We start from the raw sequence: 27,342 nt of genomic DNA on the forward strand, positions 1-27,342 counted from the left end.
GTTCAGGGATCAAACCTGGGTCAGGCTTGTGCAAGGCATGCTTCCTACCTGTTGTACTATCTTTCCAGCTGCATTCTTTCTAAAATGTTTTGCTTAATTTATATGAAACATTTGATATGCTAGTTTTGTCTTTTCAAAGATAAATGTTTTACCTAAAATTCTTAATTATGTGGTTCAGTTTTCTTTGTTTACAAAGAAAAGATGTATATATAAAGCATAATATATAGTACCATAGAAGCAGAAAAACCTGTGCAAGCTAATAGAATATAACATAAGTAAAGTTATTTAAGAAAATACATAGATTGAGAATCTCAAATTTTCAATCTCAAAGTTGTATCAAATACTTCTGATATTTCTTTTTTTTTTTTTTTGGTTTTTGGGTCACACCCGGCAATGCACAGGGGTTACTCCTGGCTCTTCACTCAGGAATTACCCCTGGCGGTGCTCAGGGGACCATATGGGATGCTGGGATTAGAACCCGGGTCGGCCACGTGCAAGGCAAACTCCCTACCCACTGTGCTATTGCTCCAGCCCCTTTCTGATATTTCTTATACTTGATAGAACTTATTTTTAATTCATCACTTTCACCATTTGGGACTTGAGTGATTTTATTTGGATAATCTCTGTAGAAATTTCAGGTTTATAACAGAAACTGAATCTGAAGAATGAGAGAAGTTGTAGGGGAATGAGCTATTTTGATGCTGGAATCATCCCAGAGATACAAATTAATTTCCTGAATCACAAAGCTAGCTAAGGAAATTCTCAAGTCTCGTACTGGAGACGTTTCTGGTGCCCGCTCAAGCAAATTGATGAACAACAGGACGACAGTGCTATAGTGCTACAGTATCTCTTATCCACACATTCTGTAATTATAAATGGAAACTTGTATTATGAAAATTCTTTATTTAGCAATATCATATAAACTTAGAAATAGCCTGTTCTAATGGAACTCTGCCATGCTCTACATTTTTTGCCCATTACATCTTTAGGAGAGGTCTAAAATAAGAAATTGTGCTGGAACTTTAAACTCTGTTTATGTAGAGAAAATATTTTTCTCCTCATAGAATACTGATAGCTACCTTGTAATTAGAATATAGAAGAGTTATTTTTACCACCAAAAAGGATAGATCATCTGGTTTCCTAAGTTTTGCTTAAAGAATTAACTTTGTTGAAGTATTAGTTGCATTTGATAAAATGTGCTTATTTAGTGTATCATGATAAGTTTTAATAGATATGTACATAACTAGATAACTATCACTTATATAGTCAGTGGTCCTGAACATTTCTGTCAGCACAGTGCTTCTCTTTTTATACACTTTCCAGTCAATCCCAGTCCCCATTTCTGGCATTGGACAACCACTAATCTATCTTCAATTACTTTGAATTAGATTTCTTTTCAGAGATATATATTAAAAGTTACTTTTAAATCCTACCATCAAATTTCTTATCTCCTTCAAACACCTCACAATTTGATTTTTCAATTTTTTCTTAAGGGGTAGGGAGGGGTATTCCTAGTAGCACCTGCAGTGTTGTGTGGTACTGGGGACCACACTTGGGGCATCCCACAAATGCAAAATGTGAGCTTCAGTTCTCACTCCCCATCTCCTAAAAGCCAATTTGGATATATTCTGAAGTTTCCCAAACTTTACTTGATTAACTCCACTGTTCTGCTTTGTCCGCTTGTTGTATTGTTATAACATATTTCTGTACATGTTTATATCACTTACTATATTCTCCGAAGACAACGATTTTTCATTCATCTATTTTCAGAATTTAACATGAAGCTTGGAATATCCTAAGTATTCAGATATAAATATTGTACCTTTTAAAAAGCTCAGCAAATAGAAATCTTACATCCTTTTTTTTTTTTTTTTTTTTTTTTGCTTTTTGGGTCACACCCAGCAATGCACAAGGGTTACTCCTGGCTCTGCACTCAGGAATTACTCTTGGTGGTACTCAGGGGACCAAATGGGATGCTAGGAATCGAACCTGGGTCAGTCGTGTGCAAGGCAAATGCCCTACCCACTGTGCTATCGCTCCAGCCCCAAAATCTTACATTCTTATAATGAATACCAAAACATCATTTATCATGGTACTTTAAACATTTAATAAATTTGGTAATAAAACTTTAACTCTTGGTGATTTTGAGTGCCATCATTTTATACAGTTGATGGTAAATGTTATATAAAATGAGTTTCTTCTTTTGGGGGAGCCACATCAAGTGTGGGCCTTTTCCAACAGTTTTTAGGATACAGTGTGGTGCTGGGGATTGAAACTGGACCTCCTGTATACAAAGTATGTGTTCTAGCATTTTCAGCTGTCTCCCAGTCCATGAAATGTGTTCTTTTTAATTTTTTTAAAGTTTTGATTTTGTTGTTGTTGTTTGTTTGGGGGCCACACCTAGTGGTTCTCAGGGCTTACTTTTGGCTCTGCACTCAGGAATCACGCCTAGCGAGACTTGGGGAATCATATGGGATTCTGGGGACCAAACCTGGGTCAATCACATGCAAGCCAAGTGCCCTGCCCACTGTACTATCTTTCCATTCCTCAAATATGTTTCTACTTAATAGCTTATTTTGTTTGAAATAGACTTGAGAAGTTGATCAAAATTTGAATTTATTTTTCCTTCACAAGTGAGTTGATATTAGCAAAAATCAGCATTAGTTTCTGGTCAGATTATCATAAAATTTTGTTTTTACCTTGAATACTAAAGTATACAATCATTTCTTTTAAATTAGCTCTTAACGAGATCAGTTCTTAAGCATAGATTCAAAGTCCATAGTACTTGCTTTCAGTTTGCTAAAGTTTGTATATTAATAGCTTGTATATTAATTTTTATTGTACCGATGTACAAAACTCTCCCGCAGAGCAGCCCAGGGTCTGCGGGGGTGTAGAAAACCAGGGGGCTTTCCCAAAAGGGGAGGGGGACTCTGCAGGGGTCACAGTCCGCGCCTGCGGCCGCTTGTAGGCTGTATGTAACTGTCCACTCTCCCGAGGGGGCGTCTCGGGCCCCCGTGGGGGTTTCACTTAAGTGTCTGCAGGGGAAGTTGTTGTTCTGTGGGGAGGGTCTCTTGCCCGCACGCCTGGCTGTCTTCCCCGGGGCCCCTCAGAGAGGATGGGCTCCAGCTTCCCTCCCCATCCTGAGCAGAGCTCCCGGGGGCCAAAGACCACCGGAACCTAGCCACAGCCATGCTCAAGGCCCCTCTCCACACGTTGGGACAAGTCTCACGCATGAAGGTACTGGCAGAGGAACCCAGGTGTTTGTAATCCCATCAACGGCCAACATCCAGAGACTTAAAAGCAAGCTTCCAGAAGTGATATCTTATGTGATATCTTATAACCTACTTCTCCCTCTGGGAGAAACTAGCAAGCTACTGAGAGTTTCCTGCCCACATGGGACAGCCTTGCAAGCTTCCCATGTTGTATCTGTATGCCAAAGCCAGTAACAAGCTGGATCTCATTCCTCTGACCCTGAAAGAGCCTCCAATGCGGCATCCTTGGGAAGGCCATAGAGAGAGGCTTCTAAAATCTCAGCGATAGGACGAATGGAGAGGTTACTGAGACCACTTGAGAAATTTGACAATCAATGGGATTTCGTGATTCATGATATTAATTACTATTGGGGTGGGCTCAGTAAACAAAATAAGTGACTCAACGAGGAATAAAAATTACATCTGCATTGTAGATATGATTACAATATAAGTGGTGTGGAGGCATGTTTTTAAGTCAACTTTGCAATAATTAAGTCTGTTAATCTATACTTTCTCATTTGTAAGAATAGGGGATTTTTATCAGATGCACTTAAATCTTATTAACCATAAAATTTTCTGTAGTAAAAAAAAATTTTTCTGTAGTGTTACATTAGCAAGACTTGATAATTTAGTGTTATTTGTAAAATATGTATTCATTTATTCTTTTTTTATTTTTAAAATTTTTTATTTTTTATTGAATCACCATGTGTAAAGTTCAATGCTTTCAGGCTTCTCATTCATACATTGATCAAACACCCATCCCTTTACCAGTGCACAAGTTCCACCACCAAGAACCCCAGTATACCTCCTGTCCCACCCCCACGCCCTCGCCTGTGTGGCTGATGATTTTCACTTTACTTTCTATTTACTTTGATTAATATTCAATGTTTCAACAGAAAAGTCAGTATTATTATTTGGAATTTCCCCCAAAAAATCAGACCTGGTGGAAAGGCAACATTTGATAATTTGTTTTCCATTGCTGAGAATGAAGAGCAAATGAGGCGTGGCCGCGCGGTTTTGGATTTCTGTATTTTAGTGTTTTAGTAACTAAGTCCAGAGAAATTTCTACCAGAAATTGCATCAATGCAGACTCATACCACTGCTTAGTGGCCTCCGGGATCATGGGCGGTCAGCAACGGAGGGTCTGCACATGTGCGGCTACTCAGGTCACATCTCAGCGGAGAGCAGCGCCGGTAACGCCCCCCCATCTGGAGATCTCCCGAGAATCCGGTCACTGAAAGTTTGTACCTCTCTTCAGTGGGCCTTATAAGATGGCAGTCCTTACACCACCACCAGGGAAAGGAAAAGCTGAGAGAGAAAAACCTTTGCCCTCCTGGGGCGGCATGGGGCCGTAGCTTAGTTCACAATCTAGAGGCATTTCTGCAAGAAGCTGCTGGTGACAAAAGTAGATAGATGGCCTTCGGGATCATGGGCATTTAGCAACGGAGGGGCCACTCGTGTGCGGCCGCTCGGCTCACATCTTGGCGGAGAGTGGCCTTGGTAATGCCCCCTGTCCCGAGATCTCTATTCTTGAGTAGTGAAAGCTTGCAGTTTTTCTGTGTCTCTTCATGTGCATATTTCACTTTTTGTATGTCTCACTTTAAACAAAATATGTTATATCCTACAGTGATATAGCCATAGTAATTTTGTAAACTATCAAGAAAACACATGAAAGGACTAGCAGAGGAACTCAGGTGTGCAGGACCCAGGGCAGAGATCTCCAAGCCTGCTCGGATTGGGACTGAGCCTTCTCCATCCAGACCCCCCATTTTCCAGTAGCTTGACAACCACACTCACAAACTGTCCCCGGCGCTGTGCAATCCCACAAAGGCCAACATCCAGAGACTATAAGACCATGTTCCCAAAAGTGTGCGGCTGCTGCGGCCACACTACATCGAATAGCCTTGTTCTCCCTTTTGGAGAACCTGATAAGCTACCAAGAGTCTATTGCCCACATGGGAGAGCCTTGCAAGCTCCCCGTGGTGTATTTATATCCCAAATACAGTAAAAGAGATATACATACCTCTAGGAAAGCCCGGCAAGCTTATCGAGAGTATCCCACCCGCGCGGCAGAGCCTGGCAAGCTACCTGTGGCGTATTCGATATGCCAAAAACAGTAACAGTAGGTCTCATTTCCTTGACCCTGAAAAAGCCTCCAATCGTTGGGAAAGACGAGTAAGGAGAGGTTACTAATATCTCAGGGCTGAGTGTAATAGAGACGTTACTGGTGCCCGCTAGAGTAAATTGATGAACAACAGGAAGACAGTGATACAGTGATCAAGAAAACTAAACCTGGAGTATTCTAGCCACAGAATATTTCAACAGAATTATTTCAGCTGGTGACATCTTACAGAGGGCATCCTGGATACACAAAATAACTAGTTAAGCATCCATTAAAGAACATTGATTAAGCATCCATTAGTGAATTAGTGAACATTCATTGGAAGTTAAGCAAGTTTCACATGGGTATATAAGATAAGCATATCTGCTTAAGCAAAAATTTGAATATGGGGGGGATGCATAAATAGCTTACATAACAATAGCACATGGCAAGATTCTGGATTTGTTTTTTCAAATCACTATATCACTGCCATCCTGTTGCTCGTCGATTTGCTCAAGCAGTCACCAGGTACGTCTCCATTATGAGACTTGTCACTATTTTTGGCATATCGAATATGCCATGGGTAGTTTGCCAGGCTCTGCTGTGTGGGCGAGATACTCTTGGTAGCTTTCTGGGCTCTCGGAGAAGGGCGGAGGAATCGAATCCGGGTTGGCCAGCATGCAAGGCAAATGCCCTACCCTCTGTGCTGTCACTCCAGCCCCGCCACATTACTTAAAAAAATTTTTTTAATTGAATATCATTGAGATAGACCATTACAAAGCAGTTCATAATTGGGTTTCAGTCATACAGTGATCCAGCACCCATCCCTCTACCCGTGTACATTTCCCACCACCAGTGTCCCATATTTCCATACCACCATCCCCCAGCATCCCACCCCTCTAACCCCAGGCTCTGTGGGAGGCACTTTATTTCTTGTTCTCTTTCTCCTGTTTTCCTTTTGTGCATTATGGTTTGCAGTACGGGTGCTAAGAGGTCATGGTGTTTGTTCAGGGCATTCGATATTTTTATCAGGACAGTAAAGTTGGAGTAACTTTTCCATTGGGTGGCCACTTTTGGGTGTGGATATGGCTGCCAAGACTTCCGGACATAGAGGGAGGTGGGGGAAGTAGCCCATCCCGACCCCGAGAAAGCCTGGAGATTTCAGTCAAAACCTGCACACCCGAATTTTCAGCAAATTATATCTTGGTGAGGTCTGTCCTGAGACAGTGAAATCAGGCCAGGGGCACGGTGGCAATTTTGGATTGGGGAAGTACGCGGCTACAGGGGCTCTGCTTGGGCAGACCTCTGGCCAACCTGCCCTCCTCCAATTTACCCCGGTCTGTTTAGCCATGCACGGATCCAGGATTAACTATGGCTTTTGATCTTTTCTGAGCTTTACTTATGGGTCTCTGAAGCAAGTCTGGTACTAGATCTTACATGGTGGCACTGGAGTTGGTTCGTGGGGGTGACTGCCAGTGCTTCCAGGAGTATTGGGAAGTGTGGGGAGGTAGCCCATCCCAGTTCTGAGAATGCCTGGATATTTCAGTCACAAAGCCCGCGTGCCCAAATTCCCAGCAGATTATATCTTGGTGAGGTCCGTCCTGAGACTATGGAGTTAGGCCCAGGGGTAAGGCAGCAATTTTGGATTGTGGAAGCAAGCAGCTGCCAGGGGCTCTGCTTGGGTGGGCCTCTGGCCAACCCATCCCCCTCTGACTTCCTCTAGTCTGTTGCTTTGCCCGGGTCTGAGGTTAACTGCGGCTTTGATCTCTTTCAAGATGTATGGGTCTCTGAAATAGGGCCGATAAATGAACTTGTATAGCTGAGCAGGCTGCGGTTTGTGAGCGTGGTTCCCACATACCTAACTTTTGGCCATTTAATTTTTTGGTAAACTTGGCCCCAAGTTGTTGGGTCCAGCCAAAGGCACAGCAGCAATTTTGGGGTATCAGGAAGTCTGAAGGCACCATCAGGCTGCTGATGCACTCGCCCTGCGATAGTACAGGTTGACCTACTGGCGGCACCATACCCCCAGCACTGCCTTCTTTCTGGTCCCCAGTAGCAAGTGGAACTGAGAAATCTTTCTTGTTATTCCATTTCACCTGCTGCTTGTGTTAGGTTAGAAAGGAAGAACATGGCGTCTTTAGTTGATTTGGTATGAAAAGAGTCATTCCCCATTGCTCATCGATTTGCTCAAGCAGGCACCAGTAACGTCTCCATTGTGAGACTTGTTACTGTTTTTTGGCATATTGAATACGCCACGGGTAGCTTGCCAGGCTCTGCCATGCGGGCGGGATACTCTTGATAGCTTGCCGGCCTCTCTCAGAGAGGCGGAGGAATCGAACCCGGGTCGGCCACGTGCAAGGCAAACGCCCTACCCGCTGTGCTATTGCTCTAGCCTATTAAAAGAGTACGGTAAATTATTTTGTTTGTTTTTGGGCCATATCCAGTGGTTCTCTGGACTTACTCCTGGTTTTGTGCTCAGAGATTGCCCCTGGCAGGGTTCAGGGAACCATATGGGCTCCATCACATGTAAGGCAAGCACCCTGTACTATCACTCTGTGCTATCACTCTGTACTAAGCACTCTATTATCACTTTGGCTCCCAGGATACAGTTAATATCTAACTGTAAATTTTTTGAGGTTTCTTATTAAATTTTGAATGGTATAATTAATTGTTACATGATCTGAGTTTATTTTGGTGTAATTATAATCTCATTTTCATTTTGTACAAATTTCAGACTTATTGACATAAATTATAATAGCATTTGTATATTATCCACTCAAAGTCAGCAACATCTATAGTACTGGTCCCTCTTATATTGTTATTTCCTCCATTTTTCTTACTTGACCATTGTACCAGGATTTTTCATTAATTAATCTGTCATCATCTCAAAATAAATTTCTTGTTCTACTGATCCTTTTATCTGTGAATTTGTTTTTACTGCCAATCACTGCTCTAATCTTTATTGCTTCCTTTCTCCACTTAGTTGGATTTTTTAAAAGTTAAATAACTGGAGACAGATGCTTAGCTCTTTAAATTTATTCTTTTTCTAGTATTTAAGGTTTATGAATATCTAAATATTGTTTTAAATATTAAACTGAAATACAAAATTTTCATATGTAAAGTTTCTTTAAAAATTAAAATGTAATTGGCATAAAACTTTATAAATTTAAGGTGTACCATATTATTCCTATGCATATAAATTACAATATGAGTGCCATTTTCACTAATTAAATACCTTTTATATCACATTATTTTGTGTTGGGAAAATTAAGATTATTCTCTTATTTAAAATTTTTAATACAAAAAAATAAAGTTTTTAATACAGTATTTCAGACTTTAACCATCATGCTCTGTGCATTATAGCTATAATATTTGTTATGTATATATTTTTGGGGGGTCACACCCAGTGATACTCAGGGCTCTTCACTCAGAAATTACTCCTGGCAGTGCTCAGGTGATCATATGGGATGCTGGGGATTAAACCCGGGTCAACCGCATGCAAAGCAAATGCCCTACCCAATGTATTATCACTGACATATATATTCTTAATTCCCCCAACCTCTGGCCTAAAGTAGTTAACATTTCACTCATAATTTTTATGAAATTAACTTTTTTAATTCCACAGAATTTGATATCATACTTTTTGGGGGTCTGTTTCATAGTCCCACTAGGTTCATCTGTGTTATTGCAAATAACAATTTTCTTCTTTCTCATAGCTGAATAATATTCCACTTGATGTATGCCTTTTAATTTCAGAGATTTTTGTTATTTCCCTGTTTTGCTATTGTAGATAATGCTGGAACAAGCGTGGAAATGCATGTATTTATTTGATATTTTGCATTTTATTTGGATGAAATATCCACCCAGGGGTTGAATTATTATGTGACAGTTCCATTTTTAATTTTTTGAGGAATCTTGAGACTCTTTTCTATAAGTTCTGAATCAGTGTTCATACCCACTAAGAGTGTTGCAGAATTCCCTAATCTCCATGACCTTGGCAACTTTTGTTATGTCTTGTCTTAATATAGCTGTCCTTCTAGGTTGAGGTGATATTGTCGTTTTGATTAGTATTTCTCTGATAATCAGTGATTTCAATGACTTTTCATGTACCTTTGGCCATTTGGATTTTTTTAATTCGGATTTTTTTTTTTTTTGGTTGTTGTTATTGAGATATGTGAGTTCTTTTAATATCTTGGGATGTGATGCTGAGCTTTGGCTGCCTATTAACTGGATAAATTGGGCAAAACTCCTCTGGGAGCCCCTTGGCAGGTGCCCTCACATATGTACCACATGCCACATAAAGGCAATTTTGTTAACTGCTAGTGTCTTATTTATTATTTAAAAGGAGGACATGGGGAGCTGGAAAGGTACTACAGGGATTAAGAAGCTTGCCTTTCATGAGGCCAACCCCAGTTAGCTTCTCAGCACCTTTAAGAGTGATCCTTGAGCACAGAGCATGAGTAAGCCCAGAGCACTGCCACATGTCGCCCAAAACAACAACAAATAAGAAATACCAGCTACTTACCTGAGCCCTGCCTGATTTGTAATTTTGTTGAGCCCTAAACATTGACCTAGGTACTATGTAGTCTTTGTCTTCACAATAACCACCCATTTGTGGTAAGAAAATCAACACAGAGATGTTAAGTCAATTATATGATCAAAACCACATCAGTAAGCATCAGCCACAGTACATTATGACCTCCCCCAATCCCAGCCTGTTAAAAGTGTGTTCATTCCTTTTTCTTATGTGTTTGAAATATTAACTAAAACTGAGGACTTTTTATTAATGAAATCTATTAAAATCAATGACTACTTCTGTCTTAGTATAACTTGCTTCAATGTGCAAGACTTTCCCTTTTTCTTTCCCTCCCTCCCTCCCTCCCTCCCTCCCTCCCTCCCTCCCTCCCTCCCTCCCTTCCTTCCTTCCTTCCTTCCTTCCTTCCTTCCTTCCTTCCTTCCTTCCCTTCCTTCCTTCCTTCCTTCCTTCCTTCCTTCCTTCCTTCCTTCCTTCCTTCCTTCCTTCCCCTCTTTCTTTCTTTCTTTCTTTCTTTCTTTCTTTCTTTCTTTCTTTCTTTCTTTCTTTCTTTCTTTCTCTTTCTCTCTTTCTCTCTTTCTTTCCTTTTTTTGTTCTGCTTTAATTCACACCTAGAGGTGCTCTGGGGAATTACTTCTGGCCCTGCACTCAGGAATTACTCCTGGCAGGCTTGGGAGACAATATTGGGCATCGAACCCAGGTAGGCCTGTGCAAGGCAAGCACCTTATCTGCTGTACTATCTCTGTGGCCCCCCTCAAATTTCTTATATAACATCTTTAACAGATTATAATCTTCTATGAATATTTATCAAAATATTTTATTATTGTCACTGTCATCCCTTTGCTCATTCGATTTGCTTGAGTAGGCACCAGTAACATTTCCATTGTGAGACTTGTTACTGTTTTTTTGACATATCGAATATGCCATGGGTAGCTTGCCAGGCTCGGCTGTGCGGGCGGGATACTCTCAGTAGCTTGCCACGCTCTCCGAGAGGGGCAGAAGAATTGAACCCAGGCCGGCTAGCGTGCACGGCAAACGTCCTACCTGCTGTGCTATTGTTCCAGCCCATCTTATTATTGATTTTTAAAAAGTTATTTATTAGATAATTTATAATATAATAAAATTCTATTTATCCTGTAATAAATTTTGCCCTTATTACCTTAGCTCATTGGTAATTCATTTTTGAGTGGACAGCTTTTTCCATATTTCTGTGTTTAGGTAAGAATCTTTTCTCTTAGTTCTAGACTAACTACCCGTCAACTATTTTATAAGCAACTCATTTCCATCTCCTCTTTTCTGAGGGTTTTTCTATTCTAAATGTATTCTTCTTTGTTTTGTTTGTTTTTTACTGTGCTTACTATAAATTACATGAATATACAAAAATTTAGTTTTTTTTAACAATTCCTTTTTTATTGCTACCAATGAACATCTAAATTCTACACAAATTCATACAGCAGATTTCATCTCTAGTGATCTTTCCAGAGCTGCACCTTCACCATGAAGCTCCATGAGTTTCCCAATTCAAACTTAGGTTTCTTCAGTTTTATTTTCTAACAAAGACGTCATGAAATGGATAAGTAAACTGGCAAACTGTGTCTTTCCCAATGCTGTCTGGAATCAGTTTATTGACCTTCTCTTTTAAGTCTTTTGTCTGCATTTCTCGAGTTTCCATCATCTTGTTCCAAGTCTGGCGGATTTACAGATGTTAAATATAAGAGCTCATCTGAATCTGATTGTTGCATTTCTTGGTGAAACCAACACAGAACAGGCAAAAGCAAATAAGCATCGGCAGTCTTGCTTGACATCAACATGAGCCTCAGCCATGTCCTGCCATTTTTTGACCATGGAGCACATTTTGTCATAGGTGAGGTCCATGCTATAAAAGTTTGTCAGGCAGCTTTTGCCCTGAACATCCTCTGTAGTCAGCTTAAATTTTTGCAGATCAGCAAGGATCACCATGAATACATGACCCTTAAGGCCACTGGACACAATTTTGGTTCCTTGTGTTCTAGTCACAAGCATTTTCCCAATGTTTCTTACATTGTGGGAGCTTTCACATCATACCGGTCTTTCTTAGAAAATAAAAGAAACCACTTTCTTCTTGGCTTCCCTTTTGCCACCCGTGTTGGTGCCACTCAGAGAGCCAAACCGGTTTATGTGGTTTTTAATGTTGCAAGAGTCTTGTTCAAAAATGGGAGGAAACTTAACTTCACAAATTTAAATATTCTTTTTTTTTTTAATAAAAATTTTATTTTATTAAATCACCGTGTGGAAGATTACAATGCTTTCAGGCTTAGGTCTCAGTTATACAATGCTGAAACAACCATCCCTTCACCAGTGCCCATATACCACCACCAAAATAAAAAAGAAAAAAACCCACACAGTACACCTCCCATCCCGCACCCCCACCCCCTACCTTGTAACTGATAAGTTTCATTTTACTTTCTGTTTACTTTGGTTATATTCAATATTTCAACACAAACCTCACTATTGTTGTTAGGAGTTAGGAGTACCCCACTAGATTCATACCTACTGTTCTTTTTTTTTTTCTTTTTGGGTCACACCCAGCGATGCTCAGGGGTTACTCCTGGCTTTGCACTCAGGAATTACTCCTGGCAGTGCTTGGGGGACCATATGGGATGCCGGGGATCGAACCCGGGTTGGCCGCGTGCAAGGCAAACGCCCTACCCGCTGTGCTATCGCTCCGGCCCCTAGATTCATACCTACTACTGCGGCCGCGCGGTTTTGAATTTCTGTACTTTAACACTAAGTCCAGGAAGATTTCTTCCAGATATTGGATCATTGCAGGCTTGAAAACCCCATCTGTGGTCGTCTTAATATGGCGGCCACCGCGCCCTTCATCCCCGGAGAGAAAGAGGCGAGAGAGAAATACCTTTCCCCTTCTGGGCGGGCACGGGGCTGAGGCTTAGTTCTCAGGCTGGAGACATTCTGCGAGGAGTTGCCCATGCCGAAAGAGGTTTTGCCGGGTCTGGATTCATGCTTGTGCAGCTGCGGAGAGGCCGCACACGCATGCGGCCCCCGGGATCACTTCTCGGCGGTCACAAATTTAAATATTCTTAACTGTCCTGTCATTGTGATATTATGCATTTTAGTTTTATAATCAACAGAGAATACACTTCCTACTTTATTACTAGTGTTTATTGACTGTTATGTGTACCTTATACTCTATAAGTTATGTGTAAATTAATCATAATAATTCTGTATTGTAGATACTATTTTCACTATTTAACAGATGAGGAAAACAAAAAAAACAGACCGTTAAGTAACTTACTCCATTATTGTATAGTTTGTGCTGAATCTTGGTGCCAAAACTGAAAATTTAGGTCCTCTTTAGCACTGTAGGATATAAATGTGGCTAGCAGCTTTAACAGAATATCTTTATTATTTTATGTAATGGCTGGCTTTTGAAAGAGAATTTCGATTTCTGAGGATGGAACTAGAAATCAAGGTGTTTTCACTGTATGTCTTTCAGAGAAAGAGAGCTCATGATCTAGTTACCTTCCCACATACTGTCAATCACATTAGAGCTTTAGTATATGAATTTGGGGGTTGAAGAATCACGATAAACGTTCTATCTATATTATTATGTTAAGTAGTTCTTTTGTAAATCCAGCCTGAAAATTCATCTATCTTTCATATCAGTTTTCAGTAAAAGCTGTCCCTTCAAAAGTAATTTGTGGAATTCAGTTAAATAGAAATCTTTCTTAACCTAAATCCAGCAAAGAAACAGCATAAAACAAATTCTGAGTAGTACTAATTAGCTGCATGACCTTGGGCAGATTGTTTACCATTTTGTGCCCTAAATTTATTTCTGTAATATGGGTGTAATGCCCATTATTAGGCCTATTTATGAAGATTGTGAGTTTTTAAAACACAGAACCAGATATATACTTTGTAAAATAATATTTATTGCATTGTTAAAATTGCATTGATAAAATTGCATTGTTCTGGGGCTAGAGCAATAGCACAGCAGGTAGGGCGTTTGCCTTGCACATGGCCGACCCGGGTTCAATTCCCAGCATCCCCTATGGTCACCTGAGCACTGCCAGGAGTAATTCCTGAGTGCAAAGCCAGGAGTAACCCCTGTGCATTTCAGGTGTGACCCCAAAATTTTTTTTAAAATTGCATTGTTCTATTTCAGTATCAAACACAATATGTATAAGTTAATTAGCGTATTATAGGACCACAAAGATAGTAGAGTGTAAGGCACTTGCCTCATATGTAGCCAACTCCACTTTGATCCTCAGCACTGCTCATGATCCCCTAGTTCCATCAAGGGTCACTCCTGAGCACATCAGAGGTGATTGACTAGTGTGTATCTCTCTCATATCAGCAAGAAAACTTGGAATCAATAGGTGTTAAGTAATGAACTTTAATATGAAGAATTTAATTATATGGTAGAATTAACAAGAGTTTCAACAGTGTTTTTTTTTTATTTTGGGAGTTTTTTGTTTTGCGGGGATTATATTTAGAGGGGTTCATGGGACTCCTGGCTTTTCACTCAGGAATTACTCCTGGTGATGCTCAAGGTACCGTATGGGATGCTGGGGATCAAACTGAGGTCAGCCTTGTGCAAGGCATGCTCTACCCATTGTACTACCACTCTGACCTCTTGTCTTTTTTGTTTTGTTTTTTGCTTTATAATTAATTTTTTCTTTTTGAGTCACACCCGGCGATGCTCAGGGGTTACTCCTGGCTCTGCACTCAGGAATTACTCCTGTGGTGCTTGGGAGGCCATATGGAATGCTGGGGAATAAACCCGGCTTGGCCACCTGCTAGTGAGTGCCCTACCTGCTGTACTATCGCTCCAGCTCCTGTTTTGTTTTTTAAATACTAAAAACATAGTATGTTTTATAAGAAGTCATGGGTTTAATTTCTTGGGTTTTTGTACACCTCTATCATCATCATATCAGTAAATTTCTTACAGTGTTTTCATAGTAGCTGGTAATCGAAAACAAAATATAAAGGGTTTTGTGTATATGTTTAGGTTATTTTGATTAGTACTAGATTTGTATTTGGAATACTCTTAATTCTGTTTACAAGAATTCCCTCAGTGAAATTTGTGTACAGTTGAACAATCTCTATTTCTAACCAGTGAGGGTATTAGGGAGAAATTTAGTTTAATCACTGATTAGTCAGATTGTTTTAATTTAATTGGGAAAACTTTAGATATTTCAGCTTTAGACCCATTAATGTAATCATTTCTAGATAACAACTCTACCTTTATATTTTCTTGAATTCTTTTATCAAGAGATTCTGTTTATGGGACTTAAACTCATTTTAAATCCTGTAATTCTGTTTGAACATTTTAATTTCTGTTGTTTAATAGCAATTGGTCTTAGTAAACAATTTTAATGTACTGTTTACAGATTGCCCACGGACCCCAGATACTCCAAGTAGTGACCCTCGTTGTTCCACTAGCAATAATAGGTTGATGGCCTTACAAAAGCAATTGGATATAGAACTTAAAGTAAAACAAGGTGCAGAGAACATGATACAGATGTACTCAAATGGATCTTCAAAGGTTAGTACAATAATAAACTTAAGTGTATACTCAGCTTTCATTTTTTGCAGCTTCTGTATGTGTGAATTTGTCTACCTGGTATTTGTTTCCCCACATTACTACTTGTGCTTTTACAGTCATTTTTTCAACATATATACACATAAGAGTGAAATTTGAGTTACCTGATTAGCATGTTCATAGCTACTACTGAACAAGTTGATGTTTATGTCTTTTATAAGCTCTCTTACTGTAAGCTTCTTAGTCTAAATAGTAGTGCTTTTTACCTCTTTCTATGACTTTTGATAATTTTGCTGTTTAAACAATGTGATATGAAAGTATCTCCAACCAGACAAATAGGGAACAATTGACTTTTAATGCAATATATGAAAAATTTCTTATCAATGTCAATAAATTTTTATCTGAATAAGAGATTATAGACTCAATATTTGTAATTTTTCTGAAAAGCTAAAAATATTTTATAAGTAAAAATTTTATTTAAAAAGCATTCTCATGAATTTTTTTTTCCTCATGAATTTTTTATCATCATACAGTGCATTTAAGAAAGGACATAAAAGACAGGACAGTAAAAGACCTTAATGTTTGTTTGAACAAATTCTGTGGACAGTTGGGGATTCACTCTGATATGGGCACATAATTCATAACTGAAAAACACGTTATGAAGAGCAAGGTTAACAATGACATTGTGTCCTTATTCTGAGATAGAATGTGGAAAGGAAATGTTGGAACCACCAAACCAGATTTTCATGAATGTGCTTTCTCATCTAGGTTTTTACAGTTTTTAATTCCAAAAAGTCTTAGAAAAGTAATGTATCATAAAGTATATATTTGTTCTCTCAACATTTATTTATTTATTTATTTATTTACTTATTTATTCATTTTTGCTTTTTGGGTCACACCCAGCCATGCACAGAGGTTACTCCTGACTCATACACTCAGGAATTACTCCTTGCAGTGCTCAGGGAACCATATGAGATGCTGGGAATTGAACCTGGGTCAGCCATGTGCAAGGCAAATGCCCTACCCGCTGTGCTATTCGCTCCAGCCCCTATTTTAAAATTTCTTGCCTTTATAAATGTCCTTTTTTATAATCTAATACATATTAAATAAGTTCAGTATATCAATATTCAGTATTGCATTTTCTGTTTCTCTTTAGGTTTAAGGAAAATTTGAAACGGGAGAAAGGGACAGGAAACTTGTCCTTGGGATTACGTACCTTACTCTTGTATTCAAATGAAACTTGGGGAGATACTAAAGAGAAACACATTAAGATTATTTTTTCTCCAGTTATTTCTATTTTATTGTTTTTTATTTGCTTTTTGGCCATATCAGTGGTGCTCAGGGCTTATTCCTGGCTCTGCACTCAAAAATCTCTCCTTAGAGGACCATACTATATGCCAGGAATTGAACCCTGATTGTTTGTGTGCAAGTTAAATGCTCTACGTGTTGTAATATCAGCTCCAGCCTGATTTTATTTTATGGGCAGGCGTGGGTCAGTGTGGGCACCAATGATTCCAGGCCAACCAGGTTTGCGGTTCAGTTTAAGGGCCTGATTCCGCTGTGCTGCTCTGGGCCTCCAGGACTGCACCATGCACTGCTCAGGAGACCATGAGATGCCAGGAATCAAACCTGGGTCAGATAGATGCCAGGAAGTGGAATTGCTGGGTCATATGGGAGCTCATGAACAAGCTTTTGGTGTTTGACAAATTTTAAAAGTACTTTAAGAGAAATACACTTTTATTTAATACGATACTTGTATGATATTTGAATGAGATGGTAAAGTTGGTATTCTTTGTTACCATTTTAGTATTGACCAAATTTTTGTGTTTTTTTGTTTGTTTATTTTTCCTTTTGGGGGGTCACACCCAGCAATGCACAGGGGCTACTCCTGGTTTATGCACTCAGGAATTACTCCTGGTGTGTTTTTTTGTTTTTTTTTTTGTTGTTGTTGTTGTTGTTGACCAAATTTTTTTTTTTTGTGGTCAGTTTTTTTGTTTTTAACCAGTGCTCTTTGGATCTGATTTTTGGATCTGATTTTTAAAGGCAAAAGCTTTCTTGGTGTTCTTGAGTGTGCCATTTCAAGCTTAGTGTTTTAGAATTTAAGCCAGCTCTGTATTAGGCTAATATGGTCTAGGATTAATGACTTCAATTCACAGACTCATGAGTCCTCTGAAGTTATAGGAAAAGTGAATGTGAATATTGATAAAGGGGGGCTAAAGGGAGTGATAGCTCTCTCCACATTCTTGTTTGTTTTTGCTTTGGTTTAGAGCCCATAGCTGGTAGTGTTCAGGGCTTACTCCTGGCTCTGTCTTCAGGGATCCCTTCTGGCAGGGCTCAACGGACCATATGCAGTTCAGGGGTTGAACCCATAACAACTGCATACGAAGCAAGCACCTTATCTCACTGTACTATATCTTTGGCACCATTTCACTATATTCTGAAAATAGGCTGTAACTGCCTACCCTTGCCCATAATTGTACAGGGTTATTTATTGGCATACTAAAAATAAAACAGATTTCACAATGATCACAGGTTCACAGTGATAAGTCTGTGAAGAGCCTGCTAAGGCAATAGATAATTTTTAGATAACCCTTGTCTTTAATTTGGAGATTCATTATTCTGATGGGGTGCACTACCTTTTTTCTTGGTCCCCAACAGCACCCCGAGATTGAGAAATCTTGTATTGTTTTCCCCCTTAACTGGCCCCTCATTTTAGATTCCAGAGAAAAGGAACTGAACATGGAGCCTTAGATTACAACTTTAGTGGTCATTTTCAGAGAAAAGTCATTCCCTGATAGGAGAAAATATATATATCTGAAAACTGGGAAGGTGCCTTTTATTTGGGGAAAATCCTCCAGGTATGTGGAGCAGGTGTTTTTTTTCACTCCCTACTAGTAGAACTTTGAGTAGATAAGGTATAGTGAGACATAAGGTACAACATAAGTGAATGACAAAGTAGATTACTGTGACAAAATTTAGTGCTTGAGATTCTATCTTAAAAGATAAATGGAACTACTGAAAGACTTTTAGCAGAGAAAATACACAATCACATTTGAAGTTTAGAAATTTCACATCCATCTCCCTCAGTTGTAAAGAATCCATCAGAGAGGGTTGAATCTTATACAGGTAGCAAGTTTAAGTTTTACTTTTATAGTAGAGCATAGTGAAGATTGCTTCTTCTTTCATATTGTTACAGTAATGGAAGCAAAAGAGATAGTCAAGCTACTTAGGTAGGATAAATACCTGGTACCTAGAGAGAAGAAAGAAGGCAGAGTTGCTGATGTTGCTTACATTGTATGGATAGATTAGTGAATGGAAGTATCCTTACTAATGAGAGATATTCACTATTGGGAGCAAATTAATTTAGGAAGGGAGAAAAATCACCCGGTATTTTCTATAGTCAACTTCAAATCTCTGTTTACTGGGTTCTGTATGATGAGATTGTGCTAGGATGTGTTACAGCCAGTGTTGTCTGTGTCTCTTCTCCCAAGTACTTTTATGGCTTTCTCTCTCACTTCATTCAAATCTCAGTTCAGAGGCTCCTGCCTTTGCAACTGCTGTCCTATGAAAATAACAACCCAGTTATTTTCTTCTTTACCCCATCCCATTCACTATTTGACCACTCTTTGAAATGACTGTTTATAAAATACATTTCTTTATTGTTGATTCTCAGCTTTAGAATATAAATACCATGGCAAAGCAGAATCTCTAGCTTTCAGAATAATTTCTGAGAGCTTGATAAGACATCCTGAAGAAAAAATTCTATTCATAGTTCATATGACAGACCAAGCTGTTTGTTCAAGTTGGGGTCTTTCTAGATTCTTGTACTTGTTCTCTGTTTTTAACAATGTTCCTAAGTTGAACTGGTTCACACATATGTTTTCCATGCTAGAGACCTGTATCAATCCCTGGTGTAGCCCAATTTTCTAAGACTTTTTATGTTTTTTTCCTTGAAAATACCCTACTTTTCACCAGTCCCCTTTCCTCCAGTCTTCTGACATTGGCATATACCAAACTTGGCTTTGTGGTGTCAGCTCATAATTTTTTTCTAAATTCCCTCATTTAAAACGTATGCCATTTTCTTTTGAATTTTTTAATTTGACTCTCTTTAACATTTGGACCACTTCATCACTTCAGCAAATAAAATTTCATAGGGTATCGTCTGCACTGAATAATTGTATTTTCACTGGCTCTGATATTTCACATATCCAAATTGAGGTATAGTCACCCACTATAACTTGTAAAACATTTTTTTGTTTTTTTTTTGGCTACTCTCAGTGGTACTCATAGAGTACTCCTGTGTCTATGCTTAGTGCTCACCACTCCTGGAGGGGACCATGTGTGTGCTGGAAATCAGATAGGTTGCCCACATGGAAGGCAAGCACCCCTATACTCTCTGGCCCAGCAAAATGTTTAATTTTATATCACTATCACTGTCATCCCATTTACTCTAGCGGGCACCAGTAACATCTCTTATTACACTCAGCCCTGAGATTTTAGTAGTCTTTCCTTACTTGTCTTTCCCAACGATCGGAGACTCTTTCAGGCTCAGGGGAATGAGATCTATTGTTACTGTTTTTGGCATATCTAATATGCCAAAAGCAAGCTGCCATGGGTAGCTTGCCAGGCTCTGCCATGATACCCTTGGTAGCTTGCTGGGATCTCTGGGAGGTATGTATATATCTGTTACTGTATTTGGGATATGAATTTTATATTATATATAATTATATGGCAGTTATATAATAGTATATAATATATAATAAACTATAATTTTAAAATAGAAATTTTCATTTATAAAGTGCTGTAATATTATATATTTCAAATATCTCCATTGTACATTGCTGATTACTGATTATCAACTTCTAATTCATTGGGTTGAGCCATATAAAATTTCCAGATTTCAGTTCAAAATTAGATTGTGGCTTTTCATATGGTTCAACCAAACGTATATTAACTAAAATATTCCCCAAGACATAGTATAAAAACCAGTATTATTTCTCTCTCCAGTATGTAAATTGTTTTGTATACTTTGAACTTACCTTATCTCCTATCTTAAATAAGTTTTAAATGGTCCTAGAGAGATTGTACAATGTGTAAAATGCTTGCCTTGCAAATAGCTGGCCTAGATTCAATCTCTGGCTCCAGGTATGGCCCCTAAACACTGCTGGAGGGGGACAGTGAAGGGTGGGGGATAGACAATGGGACAGTTTTAGGTACCCATAAAAAAAAAAACAAACATCAAATTCCTAAAAGTATAACTAATAACTAATAAAATATGAATGTCAGAAAATATTGCTAATTGTAGTAACTGTGAGTTATCTTTAATGGAAATATTCTGTTGCGGTGTTAGAACTCATGATACCATAATATTTGTGCAGATCCTCCAAAATCTGTGTGGTAAATTCATCTACTTTCAAATTGAGTTAACAATTACAAATGCTATTCCATAAATGTTGAATTGAAATAGTTGAGAAAGGAATATTCCCAAAGAAATAAATGACATGTCTATGTTCACATAATGATAAAATAATAAAAGGACTAGTTTAATTGAAAGACAGTATTGTTAGAAGTTTTTATATGCTTGATTTGTTGTGCCTGTTAATGATTTGGGAATCTTGGCAGAGAGGTGTGGATGGTGAATATCTGAAAGGGTACATGACGCTCCCTCACTTTATTTCAACAATTTGAGGGTTGAGTCTCAGGTTTTTTCCTTTTTAAATACATTTGGTATCTTTTGTTTTATTGGAACAATAGCACAGCGGGTAGGGCATTTGCCTTGCACGTGGCCAAACTGGGTTCAATTCCTCCGATCCTCTCAGAGAGCCTGGCAAGCTACTGAGAGTTTCCCACCCGCATGGCAGAGCCTGGCAAGCTACCCGTGGCGTATTTGATATGCCAAAAACAGTACCAACAAGTCTCACAATGGAGATGTTACTGGTGCCTGCTCAAGCAAATTGATGAACAACAGGACGACAGTGCTACAGTGCATTTTAGAAGTTCATTAAAATAAAATAGTCATTTTTATTACTCAAATAGAGATACTTAAATGTCAATCATGTGCATGATTATATAATTTTAGTATTATCTTGCTACATAAGCTCTGTTTTAGAGGATAATATCCATATTTATATAATTTCTGCCAAGAAACGAAAATCTTGCAGAAGAGGATCACTTACCTCAATTATTATATATGATTGAAATACAAATTTATTGCTATTAAAGACACTCTGATCTGACTTCAAGGAAGTAAAAAAATTATTTCAAATCTCTAGTTAGATAATTCGTAGAGAGGAAATAAGAGATTATCTACATTTTAAACTTGGAGGGTAAGCAGATACAATCATAAAAGGATATATAATCAACCACCAAATTCAAGCTAGTATTCTTGTTGGTAAAGCATTATTCCAAAATGTCTGGTGTGCTGCTATGTTTTGTAGAGAAGATTGATATTTAAAGGACTATTTGAACCCTATTCTTTGGAGGTATGAAATCTACTTTTATTAGAGAATGAATTCTGACTAAAAGCTCTTCTTAAATGACTGGCCTTGGGAGCAGAATGAATGAATGAAGCATTCATAGTTCCTAATTGCTCTTTCCTCCACTGTGTATTAACTTACTTTGATATTTAATGTATTTCAACTTACTTTTTTCATAATATAATGGCTACACTGTCTCTCTCACCACATGTCTTCATCTTCTTTAGTCAGTGTCATTGTATGCTGAGCTTATTGATGATTTTTGTCTGATTTATTTATTGATTTAAGTTAGTCTTCATCTCCTGAAATACACAACAAAAGATTGATTATATGTTATTTCCAAATTAATATTGATTATGCGCGCTAGTTTTCATGCTTTCTCACATGGTGCTTATTTTTATTTACCTTTCTTGATGTGTGGATTGAAGTCTACCACGGATGGCAAGACAGCAGAGGTTCTCTCTCACAAGTACGTGGCCTTGGCCAGAGATGAAGGAAAGCCAAGGGGGCAGAGAGCTGCTGGACTATGGCCCAGTGACAGATTACAGAACAGCCAGCCCCAGCAGGGGGACACAGTTTCCAGCTGTGAGTTTGAGACCAGGAACACATACACTGGACAGAGGATAGCAGGGATAGGACAAGGCCACCGTGCACTGGAGGTGTGTAGACAGGCCAGGAACAGGACCAGGATGTCATCATATGGACCACGCACAGGGCACAGGAGAGAACTGGACATTGGAGACGGACCCAGATGCCTCTCCTTAAGCTATATGATAAGCTTTAACTTAATGGGGGGAAAGATTGACATTGACGACTGCTGGACTTCAGGAGACTGGCAAAAGTTTATTCACTAATTTCTTTCCTAGGTTTATTGAATTTTTTAAAAAAACATTCAAAGCTTTACACTCTTATTGGCAAATGTTTGCTCTTTTCTTTATCAGAATTCAATGAAACATAAATACTGCCTGTGGTCTGCTGCTGGCTCATTTGTATGCCATTCCCTAAACGTTTAAATGAAATACTAAAGGAAAGGAAGAGATTATCTAAAGTTTAGTCTTGATCACTGAGTCCTCTGTTACTTCATACAGTGCTCTTATGTGAGAGTTACTGACCATGGGGCAGGAAAATTATTTACATTTTTTGTAAAACAAAGAGAAAATTACACAGGAATTTGGGTGCTTTTTGTACTTTTTTTTTTAAGTAATAAGATTCACTTGCTTTCTCTTTTTTTTTTTTGTTTTTGTTTTTGTTTTTGGGTCACACCTGGCGATGCACAGGGGTTACTCCTGGCTCTGCACTCAGGAATTACCCCTGGTAGTTCTCAGGGGACCATATGGGATGCTGGGATTTGAACCCCGGTCGGCCACGTGCAAAGCAAACGCCCTGCCCGCTGTGCTATCTCTCCAGCCCCTCACTTGCTTTCTCTTAGCTTGAAAAACTACCAGTTTTTCCCCACTATCCAAAAGAATGTTCCTGTTTGTTATGATCTTGTAGTTTATTTCTTGGATCTGGGACTGCACAAAGAGTTTCCATATAAAATTAATGGCTATAGCATTTCTAGACCCCCTAAAATAACCTATCAAATCATATTAAATAGGAACATTCTACCCTTAGATAGCAGGAACAACTTGTAATGTCATGGGGTTTGCTTTTGTTGTTTTTTTTGTTTGTTTTTTGGGGGTCCATCCTTTTGATTATTTTTAAAAATAAAAATATCTCCAAGAATCACTGTCATCCCGTTGCTCATCGATTTGTTCAAGCGGGCACCAGTAATGTTTCATTGAGAGACTTATTTTTACTGTTTTTGGCATATCCAGTACGCATGGGTAGCTTGCCAGGCTCTGCTACATGGGCTCAATACTCTCGGTAGCTTGCTGGGCTCTCCGAGAGGGGCGGAAGAATTGAACTCAGTTCGGCCTTGTGAAAGGCGAACGCCCAACCGCTGTGCTATCGCTCCAGCCCTCTACAAGAATATATCTGAGATATGAAAAAAATATATAAAATATGTTCTACAAGAATATTATTTTTCATATCTCAGGTTTGTATTTGTTATTATTTGATCTTATGAAAATATGTTATTTGTTTCTTTTATCTGTTTACCTGAAATTTCTTTCTTTTCCAATAGGATCGGAAACTCCATGGCACAGCTCAACAACTACTCCAGGACAGCAAAACAAAAATAGAAGTCATACGAATGCAGATTCTTCAGGCGGTCCAGACCAATGAATTGGCTTTTGACAATGGTGATGAGATAGAAATAAATTGTCATTTTCTTAATGTGGACATTTGATGCTAAATAAATTTTATATAAGAAAGAAGCAATAGTATAAACTTATGCAGGAAACATCACTTTTTAAATTTTTATTTAGAGTTTTTACCTAAGTTTTGAGGGTTGTAATGGATGGGTCTAAATTCAATGTTGTATCTAGTAAGTATTAAGTGTTTATTGACTTAAGCAAGCCCTTTAATATAAGAATTATCTTTCTTGAGATTCAATCACTTCAAATAGAAAATCACATGGATTAATTAATTTCTTTTGCTCTCTCCTCTAGCAAAGCCTGTCATAAGTCCTCTTGAACTTCGGATGGAAGAATTAAGGCATCATTTTAGGATAGAGTTTGCAGTGGCAGAAGGTGCAAAGAATGTAATGAAATTGCTTGGCTCAGGAAAAGTAACAGACAGAAAAGCGCTTTCAGAAGTAATTTCAAAAAAAACTTTAAATTTTAACAAATGCATTTGTATAGGAATGTAATTATTTAAATTACAGTAATTGTCTTTTCCTTGTTCAAGGCTCAAGCAAGATTTAATGAATCAAGTCAAAAATTGGATCTTTTAAAGTATTCCTTGGAGCAAAGACTAAATGAACTTCCCAAGAATCACCCTAAGAGCAGTGTTATTATTGAGGAGCTTTCACTTGTTGCATCGCCCACACTGAGTCCCCGTCAAAGTATGATATCAACACAAAATCAGTACAGTACATTATCTAAACCAGCAGCATTAACAGGTATGAAACATGTAACTTCTGACTTTCTTGTATTCATTTTAGCCTGTATCTTGATCTCGTTTAGTACATTTTAAAAGTGTACATAGTTTTTAAAATATTTCTGTAAGATACATATAATAAAATTTATTATTTTAGCCCTTCCATTTCCCCTTTAGTCCCTGCCATCCAGCATTGGTTTTATGTCTTTTTAGAAATAAACCTAGTCTAGGTAGTTCCTATAAGTGAATTTATTTAACTCATGGCCTTTCATATCTTGCTTCTTATGCTTAGTTACTATTTTCAAGATTTGTTGCTCTTATAACATGAATTAATACTTCATTCCTTTTTTGTGACACATAATATTCCATTGTTTAAATGCCTATCAGATTTTGTTGTAGTATTCATCATTTGATGGTTATTGTATTTTTTTTCACTATTTGACTATTGATAATTAGTGTTGCTACTGTGAACATTTATGTGCAGGTTTCTGAACACTTGTTTTCAGTTTTGTTGTTAAGTTCAGTTGTGGGGGTTATATAACTTGGACTATCAGACTGCTAATGACAAGATACATTCTGAGATATATGTATGAGAGAATTTTATTGTTACAGAATGTTAGTATATTCTTTCTATGCAACGTAGGTGTGTAATGGGCTATATCATCTAGCTATATCATCTAGTCCATTACACACCTAGGCTGTATAGAAAGAACACTACATGTTTTTACGCTGTCTTTACTAAAACATTGTTATGTCATATGGCTATGTGATTTCTAAATTGTGAGGTATTTTAACTTTCTGGTTTTGAGGAGCTATCAGACTTTTTCCAAATACTTATATCATGTGTTTCCAATAGAAATGTATAAGGGTTCCAATTTCTCCATATACTCACCAACACATTATTTTCCACTTTTTTATTACTATCATCCTAGTATGTCAGTGACTAAAAGTGATATAGTGATGCCTCAATCAGAACTGCCCATTTTTACTTTCTGTCGTATTTTGTATTTAGAGATATAGCTTAGTGTCAATTGCTTTGTATGTGTGAGACCCAGGGTTCAGTCCAGGCACTGCAAAAATAGAACAAAAGGCCAAAGAGGTAGTGTAGAGGTTATGGGATTTGCTTTGCATCTGGCTATGACCATGACATTAGTTCAAATCAATGGTTCAAGTTCCAGCACTATATAAGGTCTCCCAAGCACCATAAGGTATGACCCAGAAAGAAATGTGGAGAGGGTCCCTTTTTCAGTCAAGTTGTCTTTTTTAACTTTATGCTTGTTTGGGAGGCTACACCTGGCTATGCTCAGAGCTTCTGGCTCTGCACTCAGATTACTCCTAGAGGGATTCCAGGAACTATACAGGATGCTAGGTATTGAACCCGGGTTGGCTGCATGCAAGACAAATGCTGTACCCACTGTACTAATTTCTCCAGCCCTAAATATCTATTTTTTAGCTAAAATTTCCATCCCTCTTGGAGAGCACAGCAAGCTACCAAGAGTATCCCGCCCGCACGGCAGAGCCTGGCAAGCTACCCGTGGCATATTTGATATGCCAAAAACAGTACCAACAAGTCTCACAATGGAGATGTTACTGGTGCCTGCTCCAGCAAATTTATTTTTAAATTTTTACTTATTTTTCCAATACCCATTCGTTCACCAGTGTACATTTCAATCTCCAATGTCCCCAGTTTCCCTCCACCCCTACTCCCCGCCTGCTTCTGCGTCAGGTACCCTTCTCTCTCTCTCTCTCTCTCTCTCTCTCCCACACACACACTCTCTTCCTCTCCCCCTCTCCCTCTCTATTTCTCTTCCCCCATGACCACCCCATCCCACTCTTCTTCTATCTCTCCCCTTCTCTTCATCGGAAATTATAGGAATCCAGGATTTATCCATTTCTTCAAGATTCTCTTATTGTGTGCCATAAAGATTCTCAAAGTAATCTCTGATAATCTTTTGAATTTCTGTGATTTCTGTTGTGATGTTCCCTCTTTCATTTCTGATTTAGTTTATGAGGGTTCTCTTCCTCTCTCCTCCCCTTTCTCTCTCCCCCGCCCCCTTTTGTGAGTCTTGCAAATGGCTTATCAATTGTTTATTTTTCTTTTTCAAAGAACCAGCTCTTGATTTCATTGATCATTTGGATTGTTTTGGGGATTCCAGCTCATTATTTTCTGCTCTAAGTTTTATTATTTCCTTCCTCCTGCCTGGTTTGGCCTCCTTTTGTTGGTCATTCTTTTTAGATCTTAAGCTGTGAAGTCAAGTTACGTGGGCTTGCTCTTCCTTCCTGATGTATGCTTGCAAAGCTATAAACTTTTCTCTTAACAGTGCTTCTGCTGTATCACATAAGTTCTGGTAGCTCGTGTCCTCACTCTCATTTGTTTCGTGGAATCTTGATTTCCTCTCTAACCCACTGGTGGTTGTTCAGCAGTGAGTTGTTCAGTTTCCAGGTGTTTGATTTGA

At 38.5% G+C, this 27,342-nt stretch overlaps 1 protein-coding gene and 1 pseudogene across 3 annotated transcripts in view; one reads left to right on the plus strand and one right to left on the minus strand.

Moving 5' to 3' along the window:
* Positions 1-27,342, plus strand: part of PKN2 (protein kinase N2) — a 114,375-nt gene that overhangs the window by 41,296 nt on the left and 45,737 nt on the right. For all 3 annotated transcript variants that reach the window (XM_055139790.1, XM_055139789.1, XM_055139791.1), the window contains 4 exons: positions 15,277-15,431; positions 24,030-24,147; positions 24,457-24,602; positions 24,695-24,908. In XM_055139790.1, coding sequence (XP_054995765.1) covers positions 15,277-15,431; positions 24,030-24,147; positions 24,457-24,602; positions 24,695-24,908 — 633 coding nt within the window. The remainder of the gene's footprint in view (positions 1-15,276; positions 15,432-24,029; positions 24,148-24,456; positions 24,603-24,694; positions 24,909-27,342) is intronic.
* Positions 11,333-13,415, minus strand: LOC105942757 (40S ribosomal protein S3a-like; annotated as a pseudogene).

This window comes from Sorex araneus, chromosome 5, assembly GCF_027595985.1.
Source record: "Sorex araneus isolate mSorAra2 chromosome 5, mSorAra2.pri, whole genome shotgun sequence".
In the NCBI taxonomy this organism is placed as follows: Eukaryota; Metazoa; Chordata; class Mammalia; order Eulipotyphla; family Soricidae; genus Sorex; species Sorex araneus.